General features: G+C 40.7%; 1 protein-coding gene across 5 annotated transcripts in view; it reads left to right on the plus strand.

Annotated features, from left to right (window-relative positions):
* LOC137243066 (heterogeneous nuclear ribonucleoprotein U-like protein 2) overlaps positions 1-21,426 on the plus strand; it is a 63,780-nt gene that overhangs the window by 27,365 nt on the left and 14,989 nt on the right. For all 5 annotated transcript variants that reach the window (XM_067770233.1, XM_067770236.1, XM_067770235.1 and 2 more), the window contains exons 3-8: positions 5,141-5,938; positions 6,002-6,898; positions 7,378-7,928; positions 7,995-8,123; positions 10,093-10,264; positions 20,471-21,357. In XM_067770233.1, coding sequence (XP_067626334.1) covers positions 5,141-5,938; positions 6,002-6,898; positions 7,378-7,928; positions 7,995-8,123; positions 10,093-10,264; positions 20,471-21,357 — 3,434 coding nt within the window. The remainder of the gene's footprint in view (positions 1-5,140; positions 5,939-6,001; positions 6,899-7,377; positions 7,929-7,994; positions 8,124-10,092; positions 10,265-20,470; positions 21,358-21,426) is intronic.

A 21,426-nucleotide genomic window follows, 5' to 3' on the forward strand; every position in this document is an offset into this window, starting at 1 on the left:
ATTTTGCTCCCTTATTTCCAAGCACATTTGCAGCTAGCCCCTCATCAGCATGGCTTCAGAAAACTCCATAGCACTACCTCCGCGCTAAATGTCATTAGCACCCAGATAAATTGCGGTTTGAATCAATACCCCCACCATAGCACAGTACTCGTAGCGCTAAACCTATCAAAAGCCTTTGATACGGTCAACCATGGCTCGTTACTGCAAGACCTGGAAGGGTCTACCCTTCCCCCATGTCTTAAAAGGTGGACCGCAAATTATCTGGGTGGTCGGCAGGCATCGGTGCAATTCAGAAACGAAACATCAAAACCAAGGAGAATTAAACAGGGGGTGCCACAGGGTGGTGTCCTATCCCCACTTTTGTTTAATTTCTACATATCTAAGCTACCTTCACCACCGGAAGGAGTCACAATCGTTTCCTACGCCGATGACTGCACAATAATGGCCACAGTCCCAGGCCCAGAGATCGATGAGCTATGCAATAAAATAAACGGCTATCTCCCTGATCTCTCCGATGGCACTACGCTACCGACTGTCCTACACCCCAAAATCTTGGGTGTGACGTTTGATCAGGATCTACATTTTGGTGCGCGCGCAACCGCAATTGTTCCGAGAATTCAGAGCCGTAATAAAATCCTCAAATCCCTTGCTGGCAGTACCTGGGGAAAAGATAAAGAAACGCTCATGACCACATACAAAGCAATTAGCCAGCCGATTACGTGCTACGCGTCACCCATATGGTCGCCAAGCCTAAAAACCACCCACTGGAAGAAACTACAGGCCTGCCAAAATACTGCTCTCAGAATCGACACGGGCTTTCTTCTTATGTCCCAGAACACCATCTGCATAATGAGGCGAGAATACTCCCCATCAGGGAGAGAAATGAGATGCTGACCAAACAGTTTCTGTTGAATACCCAGAAACCTGGGCATCCCAACAGACATCTGATTGACGAAGCAGCACCGCCTAGGGGCCTAAGGAGTCATCTCCGTAAGCAGTTTGAGGAAATACGGCACCTGAGAACCCGGCCGTATGAAGCGAAAAAACACAAGCAGGTCCTTGGTGAACTCCATAGACAGGCGTCGGACCTTTATGTCGGGAATTGCCCGGTGAATCCAGTACTTGAAGAAAAATATCCAGAACTCGCGGAAGAGGAACGCATACTCCCCAGGGAAACGCGTGTCACTCTTGCACAACTTCGTTCTGGATACTGTAACAGGTTAAACACTTACCTATCCAGAATCAACCCCGACATACAAAATGTATGCCCCGCTTGCAATGTGTCCCCACATGACACCAACCATCTCTTTAATTGTAATGTGGAACCAACGCCTCAAACACCCCTTTCCTTATGGTCCACCCCTGTTGAAGCGGCAAGTTTCCTTGGACTCCCGTTAGAGGATATTGATGAAAATTTGTGATCGGTCGCGGCTATTAGGTGGGGCGAGCATTGCTACAACAACAACAACAACAACAATCGTTTCCTACGCCGATGACTGCACAATAATGGCCACAGGCCCAGGCCCAAAGATCGATGCGCTATGCAATAAAATAAACGGCTACCTCCCTGATCTCTCCAGTTTTTTCACCTCGCGAAACCTGGCATTATCACCGACTAAATCTTCCGCGACCTTATTTACAACATGGACGCCCCAAATGTCGACCATTTTGAACATCCACGTCGATGGCACTACGCTACCGACTGTCCTACACCCCAAAATCTTGGGTGTGACGTTTGATCAGGATCTACATTTTGGTGAGCACGCAGCCGCAATTGTTCCGAGATTTCAGAGGCGTAACAAAATCCTCAAATCCCTCGCTGGCAGTACTTGGGGAAAAGATAAAGAAACGCTCATGACTACATACAAAGCAATTAGCCAGCCGATTACGTGCTACGCGTCACCCATATGGTCGCCAAGCCTAAAAATCACCCACTGGAAGAAACTACAGGCCTGCCAAAATACTGCTCTCAGAATCGCCACGGGCTGTCTTCTTATGTCCCCAGAACACCATCTGCATAATGAGGCGAGAATACTCCCCATCAGGGAGAGAAATGAGATGCTGACCAAACAGTTCCTGTTGAATACCCAGAAACCTGGGCATCCCAACAGACATCTGATTGATGAACCAGCACCGCCTAGGGGCTTAAGGAGTCATCTCCGTAAGCATTTGGAGGAAATACGGCACCTGAGAACCCAGCCGTATAAAGTGAAAAAACACAAGCAGGTCCTTGGTGAACCTTGTGGCAGCCCAATGTTAACATCAACAACCAATAAAAATGCGTCTCCAATTACCGTCCTCTGCTTTCTGTTACTCAGGTAACTACGAAACCATTCCAAAGCTTTTCCCTTGATCCCAATTTTATCCACTAACTTCAGCAATTCATTTCGATCGATTGTTTCAAACGCCCTCTTTAAGTCTAAGAAGCAGGATACTACTACCTTTTTATCAGCAACAGCCTCTTTCCACTCTGCAATTACCATATTCAATGCTGTTTCGCAGGACTGGCCTTTCCTAAAGCCTGATTGCTTTGGTATGATTATATTATGATCGTCTAGGTATGCTACTAGTTGCTTTTTCACCACTGTTTCCATAATTTGTTCATCAATAGGTAGGGTATTAATCGGACGCAGCTCGTCAGGTTTCATTGTATTTTTTAATTTTGCCACTGGTATTATTGTGGATATGATGACCAAGAAAATCACAGCTTGGGATAAATATAATAGTGAAATCTTAATAAGCATCCTGAGATCATGTAACTTCAACATAAATGAAAACCTACTAATTGATGAGAAAGTCGAATTAGTGAACAACATAATAATGCAAGCTATGGAAAGTTTAACGTATGAAAAAGAAGTTCATATCAAGCTTATGAATAAATGGTACGACAGAGAACTGGCGCAAATGAATAAATGCAAATATAATAATTATAAGCTTGCGATACAAACAGGTGATTGGAACGAATATAAAAATATAAATCGTATCTACAAAAAGCTAGTAAAAATAAAGAAAGTTAAATATATGGAAAATAAAGTCGAAATGAATGAAAATAACGCCAGAGAAATGTGGAAACATCTTAAGCAAGCGGTTTGCTTAACGAGAGATAACGAAGGGATTAAAAAGGCGATAATAGATGGTATGATGGTAGAAAATGAAACTGAGCTGGCAAATGGTCTAAATAGGTTCTTTATAAATAGCGTAATAGAAATTAATAACATCATAGAACCTTGCCGTGTAGCACTGAGTGATGTACAAGTCAATTCTAGATTAAAGTTTGTCAAAATAACAACAGATGAAGTTATTAATTTTCTGAAAGAGTTCAAATATAAAATAGGCCGCAGAAAACTTTTATCTGATGGAGTATATCGTATACAGGATATTTCTACGCACAAATAATCAATAACAGCCTAGAAGAGGGTCTTGTACCAGAAAAGTGGAAAACGTCAACGGTGATACCAGTGGAAAAAGTTAAAAAGACAGTAAAACCTGAAGAACTTAGACCCATAAACACCCTGCCTAGTGATTGTAAAATACTTGAAGCTTATGTTAAGAACCAGTTAACGAAATACCTTGAAGATAATAATATACTAGCCCACCAACAGTCAGGCTTTAGAAAGAAACATTCATGTGAGACAGCTCTTAATTTGGTGATACATGACTGGAAAGAAGAGTTAAATAAAAAAAAAGTGGTTGTTTCAGTCTTCCTAGACCTCAAACGAGCTTTTGAAACAGTGGATAGGGAGATCTTAATCAAAAAAATGGAACGTATTGGTATAACTGGTATAGAACTTGACTGGTTTCGCAGCTATTTGAAGCAGAGGAGACAGAAAACGGTTATAAATACCGTGATGTCTGATGAATTGGAAGTACCCATAGGGTTACCACAAGGCTCAGTTTTGGCACCGATACTGTTCTTAATTTATATTAATGATATAGTTAACGCTATTGAAGGTTGTGAAATTAAACTATTCGCTGATGATGCATTAATAATGATTAGTGAGAATAATATTAATTCTGCACTTTCTAAAATACAACATGAACTAAATAACCTGTATAAATGGTTGTGCGGAAATAGACTGAAACTTAATATAAATAAAACGAAATTTATGATAATAACAAGGAGGAACGTTAATGAGTATATAATTGGTTTAAAAATAAATGATGAAAGCATACAAAAAGTTGACAGTATAAAATATTTGGGAATTATAATTGATAACAAACTCAAGTTTGAAGAACATATAAACTACACAGTCCAGAAAGTTGCGAAAAAAATTGGGGTTATACAGAGAACATCCAAATATATTCAAAAAAAGTACAAAATAATTATATATAAGTCCATTATAGAACCGCACTTTGTATACTGCCCATCTATTCTATTCATTTTGTCAGACAAAGAAATAGATAAACTTCAAAAGATGCAAAACAGATGTATGAGATTTATTCTTAAAAAACCTAGAGATACTCGTACGGCTGATATGCTGAGAAGTTTGAACTGGTTAAGTGTCAAGCAAAAGATTTTTTTTCACGCTATGAAACTTATATTTAATATTAAAAGTGAAAATGTACCTGAATATCTAAGTAAAAACGTAGTATTAGTTAAGCAGACACATAACATTAATACAAGGAATAAACATAATTTCAAACTGCCTTTATTCAGAACTGAAATAGATCAGCAAAATATTTTTTATAAAGGTCTAAAAAGTTTCAATGAACTGCCTATAGATATAAAAAGTTGTAATGAAATCGTAGCTTTTAAAGCAAAGCTTTACGAATATTGTAAAACCTTAGCAATAAGATAGTAAATTGTAATCTAATTTAATTTATGAACTATGCTTTTTTGCCGTAATAAATAAATGAAATGAAATGAAATATTGTAAAACCATAACTATAAGATAAAGCACTGTAATACATATATTCCAATTTACAAAAGGGCTTCCGGCCGTAATAAATAAATAACAGAAAATCATGAAACAAAACTTTAGGACAAAGAACAAACATTTTTTTGTAGAGTCGTGTAATGTAGTCGACTATGTAACAATGAAATCCTGCTTACTTGCCACTGCTATTATTTCGACAGTTGTATATAGAAAATTTAAATTTTTTACACATAATAATTTTTTTCTTTTAATACTATACTCAGGTGGAGCTCCAGGTACACCAGGAACACCAGGTCGACGTAGCCGGCGAACTCGTTCAATGACTCGCTCTCCTTCTCCTTCACCAGTAAAGACAGCGGCATTAGAACCTGCACTGGAGACGTTAGAAGAAGAGGAAGGTAATGTTGGTCACGAAGAAGACGTGGAACCAGAAGAAATCACTACCGAACCAGATAAGATTGAAAGTGACAAAGAGGATCATGCAGCAGACGAAGAAGAAGACGAGGAGACGAGAGATGAACCCCCACATGAGGTAGGGGAGAATGGTAAAGATGGCCGCGAAGGGGATGAAGAAAACGAAACAGAAGAGAAGGATGGAGTTTTAGAATTAAAAACTCCAACCAAGCTTGTTAAGACAATGGAGGTAGATGAGGACGAAAACCATCATGAAGAAAAAATCGGTGAGAAAGAGGATAAAAGCAATGAAATGAAAGGAGAAAACACTTCTCCAGATGGCAAGTCTGACTCCATAAGACGTAAACGCTCACATACGCGTTCACATTCCAAAGAACATCGTCGTCGTTCTCATTCCCGTTCCCTTACACGATCGCGTTCAAGGTCGCGATCACTGTCCCGGTCAAGGTCTCGATCCCATTCAAAATCACGCTCTCGCTCGAAGTCTCGTTCGCGATCTAAATCCCGATCACGATCTAAATCTCGTTCTCGCACACCTAAACGTCGTAGTGGCGCTGGCTCACACGGCACACCATCTAAAACTGAGGAGGCTACAAATCCAGAAGATGAACCCACTATTGAGGATAAGCAATTTGGATTAAGTTGGTGTAAGTTTTAATATATATTCTTCAGTATACGGATGTCTTAAGGATGTTTTATTTATTTTGCAGTTGATTCCGACTTACATCTGCGAATTGATCCTGTAACATTCACTTCAGCGAAACCCATGTCACATGAAATTTATTCTTTAGTTTGGTCCGGTGCACGTACCAATTACGGCGTACGTGAAGGTAAAGTTTGTTTTGAAGTACGATTGGCAGAGGAAGTTCAGATGGGACGTGGTCATCAATTTCGTGACGAACCACATGTGCGTGGCTTTCGGGTTGGATTTTCTTTGCCAAACTCTACCTTGTTGTTGGGTGAAGCAGAGTATTCATTTGCATATTGCGAAACTGGGCGCAAAGCTACCAATTCAGAATTTACTGAATATTCTAAACCATATCAATTGGATGATGTGATTGGTTGTTATTTGGATTTGGAAAGTACACCTTGCAATATAAAATACACTCTAAACGGTGAAGATCTTGGGATAGCTTTCGAATTTGACAAAAGTATTTTGGGTGAAAGTGATGCACTATTTCCGCATATTGTGACAAAGGGATATGAATACCATGTGAATTTTGCTGACAATGAAAATTTGTTAGTAAATGTGGAAAGACAGAAACGCATGCGTCGCATACCAAAAAAAGAAAAAGAAATAGAGAAGAAAAGCGAGGATAAGGAGGAGGCGAAAGAGAGTAAGAAGGAGGCGAAAGAGAACAAGAAGGAGAAAGATGAAGAAGAAGAATGGGACAAGGAAAAGGAAGACGATGAAAAAGAAAAGACAGAAGAGAAAAATAATAAGGCAACTGAAGGAGCTGATAACGCTGTTGTAGAAAAAGGAGAAACTTCTGATGAGAAAAAAGTTGGAGATGGGGATATTGAAATGAAAGAAAATGTTGAGGAGAAAGAAATTAAAGAAGACAAACAACTTCCTGAAAAGCATGATACCGATGAAAAAATGGAAGGTAAGAACTGGGCCCGTATTACAATTTAGGACCCGTGATCGAACTAGCGAAAAATAAGACTCGATAGATCCATGATAAAAACACCAGGTATAGCCGTTTCTGATATTATTCGTGTTTTACCGCAATAAAAAAAGTTTAAATTTCTCCACTCAATTTCTATGAATAGTTTACTTGGTTAATTTTTTGATTTCCGTTTATTCTAAGATTGATTTTTCCCTCACTAGGGTAGGCACCTGACAAAAATTTCCAGAAGAGAAAATGGTTATACCCCTCGTAGGTGTTTTCATGTTAGTTAGATCCATAATTTATTATAATTTTAAGAAATAGTTTCACAGTTGCATAGTTATCGTTTGAGTTAAAACGGTTTTCAGTTACTGATCGTAAAGCGTAATTTAATTCCATTATCTCTACTATCTTATTACAAATATTGGCGAAAGGTCATCATTCTTGCACATGTTTGTATGTATATTTTCTTCCAGAATCCAACCAAGTCGAAGCAAAGCCTGATGAAGAAAAGGAAGCAAAATCCGAGGATGAAGTTTCCAAAGCGGAAAATGGCGATATAAGTGCCACTGCTGATGAAGAAAGGTTTTCTAAAAAATCTGAAGAGGAAGAAAAATCAGCTAAGGAAATAGACGATGCTGGAGAGAGAAAAAAGAAAGGTGATGAAGACGATGCTGAAGAGAAAAAAAAGAAAGGTGATGAAAATGATGGGCCATCGCCTAACAAACGTAGAAGACAAGAAAAAGAAAAACGTCGTGAATCGTCTGAGGATGAATTTGAGGAAGTGATTCCCGAGCCACGTGAACCCGCCTCACTATTACCCGGTTATGAACTTATCGCATTAATTCCAGAAGAAAAATATATACCTGGACCACAGCGGCCCAATAGTCGTAAGGAATGTGAAGTTATTTTAATGGTGGGTCTACCTAGTGCGGGCAAAACACACTGGACATTACAACACATTAAAGATAACCCAGATAAACGTTATCATGTTATTGGTGCTGACGCACTCATTGAAAAGATGAATGTAAGTAAATTCAAATTTTTTTGTTATTAAGGAATACGTGCTAATTTATTTATTTTTAACATTTAGATTGACGGTGCTCCGCGAAAACCCTTGCATAAGGGTCGTTGGGAGCGTGTTTATGAATTATGTTTGAATAGTTTATCTTCCCTTGAGGAGATTGCAACCAAACGACGACGCAATTTCATACTTGATCAGGTAATTCAGTACTATTCGACTGTGATTAGGGTTGAGGATTTTTAAAACAAATTCGGATTGAAGACAGGCTAGAAAGGCATACAGACTAAACCACAACAATGTGTTGAAAAGTACGTTCAAATATAGCAACATGTAAAATCAATGTCTTCATATATATATATAATTTTTTTTTTGTGGATACACTAAAAAAATATATATGTGTATATATATTATGTCTGTAGGTGGCGGATGATGGCTTTTATAACCACAATGTCACTATAATTAAATCTATGAAGGAGTATAATTGCCATATCAGTGGACAGTGTTGTTGCTATAATTCCAAAATTATGCTAACTTTGAGAAGAACAAGGAGAAACGTTACTGGTCGACCTAGAAAAAATGATAGGTGTACAGGTATGCAGCTGCATAAGAAATATTCCTACATTACCAACAATACACTTACATTATATATATATATACATATATATATATATACTTTTTCGTGTACTCCATAATTTTGCAAATAATTATCATATTATATTCAAAGCAATATTAAAACAAATGATATGATGTGGTGTTAAATTCCTTTTTATAAGGTTGTACTTACGAAATGTTCTGCCTATATTGTATTCATTTAAGTTTGAACCTGCTTTTAATATTATGTCTGTATGACCTGAACAGTTCAGTTAAAGGTAAAATTTAAGTTGCGGAGAGTGTTTGTTGAGCCATTTTAAAAAGAAACCTCACAAAATTTTCATGACTTAAAATAGGTTCCCATTTGTTTTTTTTTTTTCTTTCGATTCTATTAGATTTACATATAAGTTTCTTATTTCCATAAATATTCATTATAACTTCTACATAACTACATAATTTGCTATTCATTTACACACTTTTAAAATTTTATAAGGATCTACTTCTTTTACTTATTTATTTTATGTTATTTTAATTAAAATTTAAATTAAGTCCAAAAACGTTAACCCAACTGCCTTACAATTTCACGCAAACCCCCAAATTCATGGACAAAAAACCTTTTGAAATGTTTTCTAAAATAACTTCTACCACAAGTTTTCAACTGTAAAAAGTTTATGAATTGTTCATGGATTTGGAGAAAGTGTGTTAATATGCAGTCAAGGTGGCAACAGCGAGGTGAGTTTTAGAGAAGTAAGTTGCCCGTTATAATTATATATGTAGTATGTGAAAAGTGAGTATACTATGGTTGACCATTTCAAACTCTGAAGCAGCAGCAAGGATAAATAAATTATGTGTATATAATATATTACTATTTGACAGTGGAGTGGAGCTTGCGGCAAGGATGCCTGTAAGTACATACTGCATAAATACCAAATGTTTACAATATACTTAAAACTGTGGTGCTGTTCTCGCTTTAAGAACATATTATTTCAACTTTCAAATGTCTTTTGTCCAAGCAGTATCTACACTATTTTATCCAGCCTGATGGAATGCCATACATATACATCAACATATATCTTTCTATGTACATATGAATATGAAAATGTAAGAAAAAGCATTTTATGATAAGCTGCTGCACAATTTTTTTTTTATGAGAGCATATAAGGTATGTTTTAGTTATTAAGTTATTGTAATCACTATTGCTTTGGCTATGCATACTTGAAAAGAAAGGAAGAATAAAAAGACTTGGTGAATGCCGTCTATTTCGACAGAGATGTTAGAGATGTTAAGACAATTTTAAAAAGGGTTTAAGCAGTACAAAGAAAGTATGCAACTATGTTAGAAAGAAAATGCGCCAATCAACACTCGCAACAACTCGAGCAAAATATGTGAAATGTTTAAGTACGTCTCTACTTAATATTTTACTACACTACTGCTTCAAGTTGAAGCACAAAAAAAAACAGAACTTATGATAAATCAAAAAACTCAATTTCTACAAAACAAAACAAAAAAAACAAATCTACTACAACAACTTTGTCAACCGCATCCTCATCTCTACCATGTGATAATGATTTTGTAGACAAATGCATATGCATCCGCACAACGACGCAAAATGAAAGGTTTCGGTGACTTCAAACGCATTGCAGTTGTTTGCATACCAAATGAAGATGAATTGAAAAGGCGCAACTCTGAGAAAAATGAAAAAGGCAATTCTAATACAATAAGAGAGTCAACATTAAATAATTTACGAGGTAATTATTGAAAAAAAAATTTAATAACGTAAGCACATAGTTAATTTAAGAAACAAACAAAAAATTAACAAAAAATTACTATCGTATCTATTTTTGTAATTTAGAAAATTTAAATTATGTATTTAAAATTGAAAATGAAAAGTGTTCGTCTCTTATGTTATCATGTTAGAGATTGTATTTTTTACATAACACTTTCTTAAGCCTACATTCAATTAGCCCTTGTGGGTTGTTTATACATATAGATATTATTATACTACATTTGTTTTCATTGGTATAAAGAACAGTCGTAGGTAGTGCAGGTGGATTTTAAAAATACTTTTTTTTTATTCATTTTCTTTGCTTGAACATAAATGCTTTTTTTTTTTGTTTTTTTTTTTTCTTCGTTAATAGGTGTAAAACATTTTTTTCTCGATATATTATTATTTAAATCTGCATATGTACATATATGTATATCAACAATTAATTTTCAGTATTTTGGCGGTTTGTGCATTACGCTCTGTCTTCTTTTTAATTGGCGTTTAACCGTCAACAATATTTGTGGCTACCCAAAATCCCCACCAGTTATCTCTGCGTCAACGGATGGCTTATACGGCTGTACCAAATGTCGTTGAGATCACCTTCAGCTCCATGGTTGGATTTATTAAACATGATACTGGAGAAGATAATTCTAGCAGCAGATTCTGCCCTTCACAATGGTTCAATGTTATAAGAGCGTTGTTGTTGTAAGAGCGTGGTGCATGCTGATATTATTGATATCTTTGGCGTTAACAAAAGCGCTCCAATTATACCTGCTTTTTTAGAATATACAACATTTATGATAAAGATAATAACAAGAAGATAAAATAAAACAATAATACTAAAGTGTCGTGCCAAACTAAATCACAAGTCCATTTGCTCTATTTGACAAAAAAAAAGATATATGTAAAACTCTTCGTTTTATGTGTTGTCTTAAAGTGGGAGAACAAATACTAGTTATTGAAAATTTCACACACAAAAAACCGATTGCACTCTCCGTTAAAAAAAATATTTCGTTATTCGAAGCCAACTCAAAAGTTTGTGCGACGAAGCAAATACCCCAAATTAAAGTTGACAGTTTTTACTTTACGGAAAAAGGAGTAAAATAGTGATACCCAAGATTCAATTACCACACCGATATTTAAAGAATGTATGCAAATGGCTTTTTCTTATTCGATATTGGATACATTGCAAATGTTGAAGTCAAAAAGATGACCAGAAACAAGTAATCAACGGGAATTCAAGACCAAGCCCTGCAGGTATTTAAACTAGGCAAAACAGCAAACACTACTGTAAAAGAGTTTAACATACACCACTCCATTATATAGCGTACTAAGGACTGGTACAAACAGGTTCTGGAAACTTAGAATCCCCTACAAGTTTTTTTTTAATAATGGCATATTAGGATTTGAATTAATTATTTCTGAATTGGTGTATCATACAATTTTTGAAAATACATATACGTATAAGCTTCTGAAGTCAAGCCTTCAACAACGAGGAAAATGAGTAAGGAAGAAGAGCTACCTGAAAAAAGTTTGTACATTTGAAAGAATAATCCAAATGTTAGTTACAAAAAGTTGACAAAACTCACAGGATTACCCTATGACACTGCCCCACAAACGGTTTTTCACTTCAAGGAAGCCTTAGCGAAGGACAAGTCAAGAAGTGGCTGTCCAAAGGGATCATCATACGCCAAGTTGGAGAATAATGTTCTATTCCTAATTAGGAAAAACCGATTAATGTCAACAGGAGATGTGGCCAAAATAGCCAAAATCACACTTGCCAATCAAACGAATCAAGCAGAGAAATCGTATTAAAACCTACAAATTTCAAAACGAAGTGAAAAGCAGACGTCAAAATTTGCAACAATAATGTTTGTGTTATGGACGAGGAAACGTCTGTGAAAATATACCTAAGAAATTTGTCAGGTACCCAACTCTACTGCCTGCAGTCTGGAGAACATTCCTAATGGGAAAAAAACCTTGATAGAAAATTTTGGCAGAAAAGTCCGATATGGAAAGGTATTTGTGAATGTAGGCATAAATCCACGCTGTTCTCTACGATAGGTAACCCCAGCGGGTTGGGTCAGAATATACCCGTGGTAGGTATGCCTGTCGTAAGAGGCGACTAAAATACCATATTCAAGGGCTGTGTAGCGCAACCCTTCAGGTTGCCAGCGCAATATACAGCTTCTCCAAACCCAATTGTCAACCTCACCTATCCGCGGTGAATCCTGTTTCACTAACAGACGAGGCTCTGGCGACCCCAAGCTCCTCATGGAACTTGGGGGTGGGGAGGGAGGGATGGCCTGAAGGTTTAATGTGGCCATATAAATCGTTCCCGAGATGGTCGGGCTAGCACCTTAATGGTGCTGTGTTACCGGAGTGTACCGGATATATATCCGGCAAAGGATCATCACACCGATAACACTCCCCAAAGCCTTCGGGGAGCAACCTTATCGCTACAACAACAACAACAGGAAAAATTAACGCCGAAATTTACGTGAAAGAGTATCTTTAAAAACTTCTTTTGCCATTCTTACGTCGCCATAATGGTTAATCTATATTTTGGACGGACTTGGCTCCAGAACACTATGCTCGTGTCTCCGAAAATTGGTCCGAAGATAACCATGTACATTATGTTAGGAAAAACTTGAATCCACCCAGCGTGCCTTAGGTTAGGCTAGGGTGAACTGGCCGGTCAATGAGGACCTCGCCTAGACTAAATGAGTCCGTAGTGTTTCCAGAAGTTTGATGAACGACCAAACTGAAAAACCCTATCAAATACCAGGACCAATGTTATAAAACAATTTCGTGCTCTTGGCAAATACTAGAAATTTTCAAGGACCTATGCCACTTGCTGCTTCTAGACTTTACAGCCGTGTCACTCCTAAAAGCTGGAGTCTTAGCCTGGCAAGTGTAGGGCACGAGCACGAGCTGGTTGCAATGCTGAGCATCAGCCCCTGCCCCCGTCTTCTTCTCCCCCCTCTTTTCTGGCAGCAATCGTGCAGGTCAGGGAAACAGACTCTTAGCCCCTGCCTCCGTTTGCACCGTCTGCCAGCACAGAATATATAGGTTTGCGACATCCGCTTAATGCAGCTCCTGCCTTGGGTGGTGCCACTTTCCTAGATGTTCTGGTCTCCGCGACGGCAACCCCCGACGGGTTTCATCGCGCCATGTTGCCAGGTCGCAAACCCAAATCATCCGGGTACCCCAATGCTTGCCCAAGGGCGCCCAGTCCCAAGGCCACAACAGCAATTGCGTCCTGGCCTTCCACAACCTAGGCGTAGTCACCCCTCACTTACCCCTAGAGTGGCGGCGTCACCCTTCATGCACTTCAGAATTCTGCAGTTCAACTGTAATGGACTAACTGGGAAGATTACGGAGATAGTCGATTTCATGAAGCGGCACAACATCCGCATTGCTGCGATTCAAGAGACTAAACTCACAGCAAGATCTGCATTGCAGACCTGCTCTGGTTATAATGTCCACAGGAAAGGCCGCGAGAGCGGAAATGGAGGCGGCCTCGCGTTTATTATACACCACTCTGTGCAATATCATATATTTGATCCTGGCATCGACCGCAGTGACAATGTCTTAGAACGTCAAGGCCTATCTGTCCGGTCAGGCGATGCAAATCTAGAAATCATCAACATCTACATCCCTCCTGTCACCTGTTGCCCCAGTGGATACCGCCCTAATATCGAGGCCTTACTCACTGGCAACAATCGCATTATCTTAGGCGATTTCAATGCCCATCACGACCTATGGCATTCAAACTTGCGGGCGGACAGTAGGGGTGAGATGTTGGCGGATCAAATAGACGAAACGACGTTCTGCACAATAAACGGAGACGCCCCCACACGTATGGTAGGAAGCTGTCATAGCTCGCCAGATATCTCAATCGTGAGCGCAGAACTCGTAAACTGCGTCAACTGGCAGCCGATGGTAACATTGGCATCCGACCACCTGCCCATACTTATTTCGTTCGAGCGTACCGCCGACTTCATCGTCACCGAAAAACGCACTTTCATAAACTTCAAAAAAGGAAAGTGGGAAGAATATAAATCTGCAACAGACAGCAGCTTTGCTGCCCTCCCTATCCCGACTGATGCCCGCCAAGGGGAGCGTGCCTTCCGTAAGGTCATTGAATCCGCCTCGGCACATTTCATTCCCGCCGGGAGAATTCCCGAAATCCGGCCCCACTTCCCGGCGGAGGCCGCGAGCTTAGCGAGGGAACGCGACCTTATAAGACAGCTTGATCCAGGCGACCCCCAAATAAGGGATATAAACCAACGCATCAGATTGCTTGTGGACGAACACAAGCGGGCGAAATGGGAAGAGCACCTAAGAGGTTGTAACCTCTCTACCGGTGTAGGTAAACTTTGGTCCACCGTAAAGTCCCTATCGAATCCGACTAAGCACAAAGACAAAGCTTCCATTTAGGGATTCAAGGGGTTGTGTAGCGCAACATATAGCTTCTCCAACCCAATTGTCAACCTCACCTTCGAGCGGCGAATCCCGTTTCACTAACAGACGAGGCTCTAGCGACCCCAAGCTCCTCATGGAACTTGGGGGTGGGGAGGGAGGGATGGCCTGAAGGTTCAATGTGGCCATATAAATCGTTCCCGAGATGGTCGGGCCAGCACCTTAATGGTGCTGTGTTACCGGAGCGTATCAGATCTGTATCCGACAAAGGACCATCACATCGATAACACTCCCCAAAGCCTTCGGGGAGTAACCTAATCGCTACAACAACAACAACAATAAAAAAGTTTCCATCGCCTTTGGCGATAAGGTGCTGTCGGATGCGGAAAAATGCGCGAGCGCTTTCTGCCGACAATATATAATGCATCCTACGGTCGACAAAGATAGACGGAGAGCCAATAGACACGCACATAAACACAAACTCAGCGCGTCACCAATTACCATCACCGCTAGAGAGGTTGAGGACGCCATTGGTCGCGCTAAACCATCCAAAGCAGTGGGCCCAGACGGCATAGCCATGCCGATGCTTAAAAACCTAGGGAAAGAGGGTTTCAAATATTTAGCGCATGTCTTCAACCTGTCTCTTTCCACCTTTGTCATACCCGAGAAATGGAAAATGGCCAAGGTGGTCCCGCTACTAAAGCCTGGGAAACCAGCTAACGTAGGTGAGTCATATCGTCCGATATCTCTCCTATCGCCAGTGGCAAAGACGCTTGAAGCCATTTTGCTCCCTTATTTCCAAGCACATTTGCAGCTAGCCCCTCATCAGCATGGCTTCAGAAAACTCCATAGCACTACCTCCGCGCTAAATGTCATTAGCACCCAGATAAATTGCGGTTTGAATCAATATCCCCACCATCGAACAGTACTCGTAGCGTTAGACCTATCAAAAGCTTTTGATACGGTCAACCATGGCTCGTTACTGCAAGACCTGGAAGGGTCCACCCTTCCCCCATGTCTTAAAAGGTGGACCGCAAATTATCTGGGTGGTCGGCAGGCATCGGTGCAATTCAGAAACGAAACATCAAAACAAAGGAGAATTAAACAAGGGGTGCCACAGGGTGGTGTCCTATCCCCGCTTTTGTTTAATTTCTACATATCTAAGCTACCTTCACCACCGGAAGGAGTCACAATCGTTTCCTACGCCGATGACTGCACAATAATGGCCACAGGCCCAGGCCCAAAGATCGATGAGCTATGCAATAAAATAAACGGCTATCTCCCTGATCTCTCCAGTTTTTTCGCCTCGCGAAACCTGGCATTGTCACCGACTAAATCTTCCGCGACCTTATTTACAACATGGACGCCCCAAATGTCGACCATATTGAACATCCACGTCGATGGCACTACGCTACCGACTGTCCTACACCCCAAAATCTTGGGTGTGACGTTTGATCAGGATCTACATTTTGGTGCGCACGCAACCGCAATTGTTCCAAGAATTCAGAGCCGTAATAAAATCCTCAAATCCCTTGCTGGCAGTACCTGGGGAAAAGATAAAGAAACGCTCTTGACCACATACAAAGCAATTAGCCAGCCGATTACGTGCTACGCGTCACCCATATGGTCGCCAAGCCTAAAAACCACCAACTGGAAGAAACTACAGGCCTGCCAAAATACTGCTCTCAGAATCGCCACGGGCTGTCTTCTTATGTCCCCAGAACACTATCTGCATAATGAGGCGAGAATACTCCCCATCAGGGAGAGAAATGAGATGCTGACCAAACAGTTTCTGTTGAATACCCAGAAACCTGGGCATCCCAACAGACATCTGATTGACGAACCAGCACCGCCTAGGGGCCTAAGGAGTCATCTCCGTAAGCATTTTGAGGAAATACGGCACCTGAGAACCCAGCCGTATGAAGCGGAAAAACACAAGCAGGTCCTTGGTGAACTCCATAGACAGGCGTCGGACCTTTATGTCGGGAATTGCCCGGTGAATCCAGTACTTGAAGAAAAATATCCAGAACTCGCAGAAGAGGAACGCATACTCCCCAGGGAAGCGCGTGTCACTCTTGCTCAACTTCGTTCTGGATACTGTAACAGGTTAAACTCTTACCTATCCAGAATCAACCCCGACATACAAAATGTATGCCCTGCTTGCAATGTGTCCCCACATGACACCAACCATCTCTTTAATTGTAATGTGGAACCAACGCCTCTAACACCCCTTTCCTTATGGTCCACCCCTGTTGAAACGGCAAGTTTCCTTGGACTCCCGTTAGAGGATATTGATGACAATTTGTGATCGGTCGCGGCTATTAGGTGGGGCGAGCATTGCTACAACAACAACAACAACAGCACAAAACGGACTGTCGTTTGCTCCTCCAACCCGCTTTTCCTCCATCTGCTATCACGGACCAAGCTTAATTTAAGGCATGTGACGCCAGAAGGCAGTTTCCAGTTAGAATACCCGTCAAAAGTCTGCAGTCCTCTCTTTTTAATGCTAGGATTAACTTTGTTAGCCTAATGTAAGAACTACACATGGTCTTCGTCACTTTGCAGCTTGGGCCCACGCCTTTCCTGCTTGGACGATCGTGTGCACCTGCCGCCTTCTTTTAATCTCGTCCAATATAATTGGGACATCAACGGAGCAAACTTTGAGGGATGCGGCCTTTTTAGATAGTTCAGCCGCTTTTTCATCCCCATCTATTCCCATGTGCCCTGGGATCCAATAAGGATGTATGCTTCCTCCTGTCCGTCTCTTTCCAGGGATTGCTTATACTCTAACAACTTGATGTTGTGCTGTGCAAAATTATTAACTTAATTGCTGCTTGGCTTTCAATATAAAAGTTAACACGGCTGCAGTTTAAGCTATTTTCTTCCAGAGTTTCTACTGCTTTGGTTACGGCTACTACTTCCGCCTTGAATATGCACGTATAGAGCAGATCGCACTACTTTGGAACCATCGATGTATACGTGTATCGCCTCGTGCGCCATTTGGGCACCCTTGGGCCAACCATCCACCTCTATTGGGACTAAAAAAACCATCGAAGTGCAGACACGGAATCAGGTAGTCTACTACTACTATCGCCTTATGGTCTGCACTCAAGCTGCCCAGAGGCACTGAGTCTCGTTGCAGTTGTTAAATCTGCCACCCGGTCTACAGGTGGAATTTGCAGAATCGCATACAGTTCAGCCGCGACTGTTTTCAGGGCCTTAGTTGCGGCCAATTATGAGCAGAACTGTTTGTACCAGTTCTAATGTTGTTGTTTTTTTTAGCGTTAAGACGCCAACAGCGAGAGTAGAAGAGCAGGAGCCGAATTGTAGCATACAATCACGGATCGAAAACGATACGAAAGAAATTTACGTGATACGTCCGTCGTATAAGTTAAATGGGATTTTAACATACAATAAGAAACAAATCGCGAGTTATTTTGATTTATTCTTTTTAGGGCCAAAAGTGTTTTGGAACATATTTTAACGTTATAATAGATATGACTACGTCGAATTTGTTGTAACAAATACCAATAAATAATCAATTCAGCGGTTACGTTCAACTACATGTTCATGTATATCATCACGCAGAATACGAATCAAACAAATCAACTAAAATTTTTTTAACGTGTTCTGTTGAACTATTCCGCTTATTTCGGTTTTTTGTAAATATCTTTGTACAGTTCGATTGGTTCATTGCTGCTCTAGTCACCGTATTGAATTTGTTTAGTTAAGTTCAATTATTTGTTCAATGCTACTTGAAATCGAAAATTTCGCTTGATTTAAGAAAATCAGGGCACATTTTCAAATCGAATCGGAAACATACGAATGGCTGACGCTACTGAACGAATATGATGTTTTCAAAGCCTTTAACAAGATACGTGGCACATCGAGTGTGGGAAATTCTAATTGCTAAGGCACAGCGATTCACAAAAACATAAAATTACAAAAAATGTTGGCAATTCAACGGAGAATATGGTAAATATGTGGAATTTCAACACGTTAAATGGGACAGGTATATGCATCGCCGAAATGGATAACGTGTGCTGATAATAGGCTCCAGTATACTAAATTATGTCCCCATATTACTAGTGTCAATTGGCAAATCAAAGCGGGTTCGAGGTTGTGGGGCGCAACTTTTTCAAGGGGTTGTCATCGCAATTTTCAACCTCACCTACCCGTGGCAAATCCCGTTTATTTAACAGCCGAGGCTCTGGCGACCCAAGGATCTACAACATCGATAACACTCTCCAAGCCCTTTGAGAGTGTCCTTATCGCTACAACAACAACAACAACATCTAAATATCAACGCTTATTCACTTTAGGATCCGTGAAATGCGGTTGAAGCTGGGTGACATGTTGGAACTGTTCATATAAATTAGGGAGTATTGGATCGTTTCGTGTACAAAGATATGAAGATGTTCTTCAAACATTCCATACAAAGGCCGTAAGGCATTATAACGTTTCGAGACATACAGTGAATCGTTTAAAAGAATGGGTTGTGAGTAATAACCTTGCAATTTGTAATGACCAGCGCATATATGAAAAATAGTGTATCGTAATACTTAGCGCGAAAATTACAAGTATAGAGACTTTCTTTTTGAAAAAAAAAAAATGGAATTGACTTGGACAGTATTTGCCAAAATAGCTCAAAATTCACGATGAGCGCTTAGGTGAAATTCAAATTGACAATTTGTGATCGGTCACACCTATTGGGCGAAGCACTGCTGCAACAACAAAATAAATTTTTTTTGCCGCATAAACTTTTGATGGTGCTTTAGATTCGTTATCTTTAGTTTCGTCGCTCCACTTTTTGAGTTCATAAAGTTTTTATGTCATATAATTTTAACACGAACGATGATGATATTTTTATTTCAAATTCTAAGAACTAGTACTTGTACTTCCCGAATAAAAGCAACTGCAAATTCTAAAAAAAAACCTAATAAACCACGCCCAAGGCTCTCCTGTTGTTGTTGTTGTTGACCCCCAGCGGGTTAGGGGGTCAGAATATACCCGCGGTAGGCATGCCTCTCGTAAGAGGCGACTAAAATACCATATTCAAGGGGCTGTGTAGCGCAACCCTTCAGATTGCCAGCGCAATATATAGCTTCTCCAAACCCAATTGTCAACCTCACCTATCCGTGGCGAATCCTGTTTCACTAACAGACGCGGCTCTGGCGACCCTAAGCTCCTCATGGAACTTGGGGTTGGGGAAGGAGGGTATGGCCTGAAGGTTTAATGTGGCCACATAAATCGTTCCCGAGATGGTCGGGCTAGCACCTTAATGGTGCTGTGGTACCGGAGCGTACCGGATCTGTATCCGGAAAAGGACCATCACATCGATAACAATCCCCAAAGCCTTCGGGGAGCAACCTTATCGCTGCAACAACAACAGCCTTTGCTGCACAACCCTTCGAACCTTCTGTAAATATTGTTCTTATTCAATAAGAAGGCATTCTGTGAATACCAGCATACTTTCCTTTCACTTAATCTCTTTAAAAGTTCTTGTTTCACGACAGCATTTCTTCTATGCCGGATGCATCGTTGGTGTCCGGACAAATTTTTCGGTTTTTCCTTCGCGTTTCCTTTTTGTTCCCACGTTGATGTTTGTCTTAAATATGACTCTTGGCACCGTTTCCTCAATTGATTCGCGCTTTGCGCAATGTTCTTCCTCTGATTTTCTTGCTTCATCAAACAAATACAAAAAACAACTTTAAACTGAATTTTTAAGTCAAACTCAATTAGTTTTTAATAAATTTGCTTACAGCCAGCTTTACTCTACCATCAACTGATCTGGATTGGTTTGACGAAGTAATCTACACTGATCTCAGTGGCGATGAGGCTAAAGCCGAAGTTAAACGCTATAACGAGAAGGGTAAAAAGGCATTAGATGAAAGCCAGCCAAAACGTAATCGGCGCGATAATTATCAACGTGGTGACCGCCGTTATCGTGATGGTGGTGGTGGTGGCGGCGGCGGCCGACGTGATTTCAATCGTTGGAACGATCGTCGCGGTGGCAGTGGTGGTGGTGGCTATTCAGGCAATCGTTGGGGCGGTAGCGGCGGTGGTGGTGGTGGTGGTGGTTACCGACCCGCCTGGCGTGATGATCGAGGCTACGGAGGGGGTAGTGGAGGCGGCGGCCGCGGCTATGACAATCGCAATAATCGTTATAGCAATGGTCCACAAAATTGGGTGCATAACAATCGCAGTGGTGGTGGTAATCGCTATGATGATCGCTATAATCGTTCAGGCGGCGGAGGTGGACGTTATGATTCAGGTGGTGGCGGTGGACGTTATAGCTCATATGGTGGTGGTGGTGGTGGCGGGCGAGATTATCGTGACCGCGATCATCGCGAACGTAATGCAGGTGGTGGAAGTGGTGGCGGCGGAGGTCGACGCGACAATTATCGTTCCGGTGGTGATAATCAGCGGGATTTTCGGCATGGCCACCGCGACAATCGTACAGAAGATAGTCGCGGTGGCTATGAGCGCTCGGATGCGGCTAGAGACGCATCGGTATCAAAGCACGGCAGCAGTAACAGTAGCAAAGCCGGCAGCAGTAGCGGTGCCTCACGTTCACATAGTGGTGGCTCTCACACTCAATACAATAGCGGGAGCAAATCAGCGACAAGTGGTGGTGGTGGAGGTAGTACGGTGAGTATTGAGGAGAATATATGTATATTTGAAATAAACCAAGTAATGACGTTTTCTTTTCTGAAAAAT

This window comes from Eurosta solidaginis, chromosome 3 (assembly GCF_040869045.1).
Source record: "Eurosta solidaginis isolate ZX-2024a chromosome 3, ASM4086904v1, whole genome shotgun sequence".
Lineage (NCBI taxonomy): Eukaryota > Metazoa > Arthropoda > Insecta > Diptera > Tephritidae > Eurosta > Eurosta solidaginis.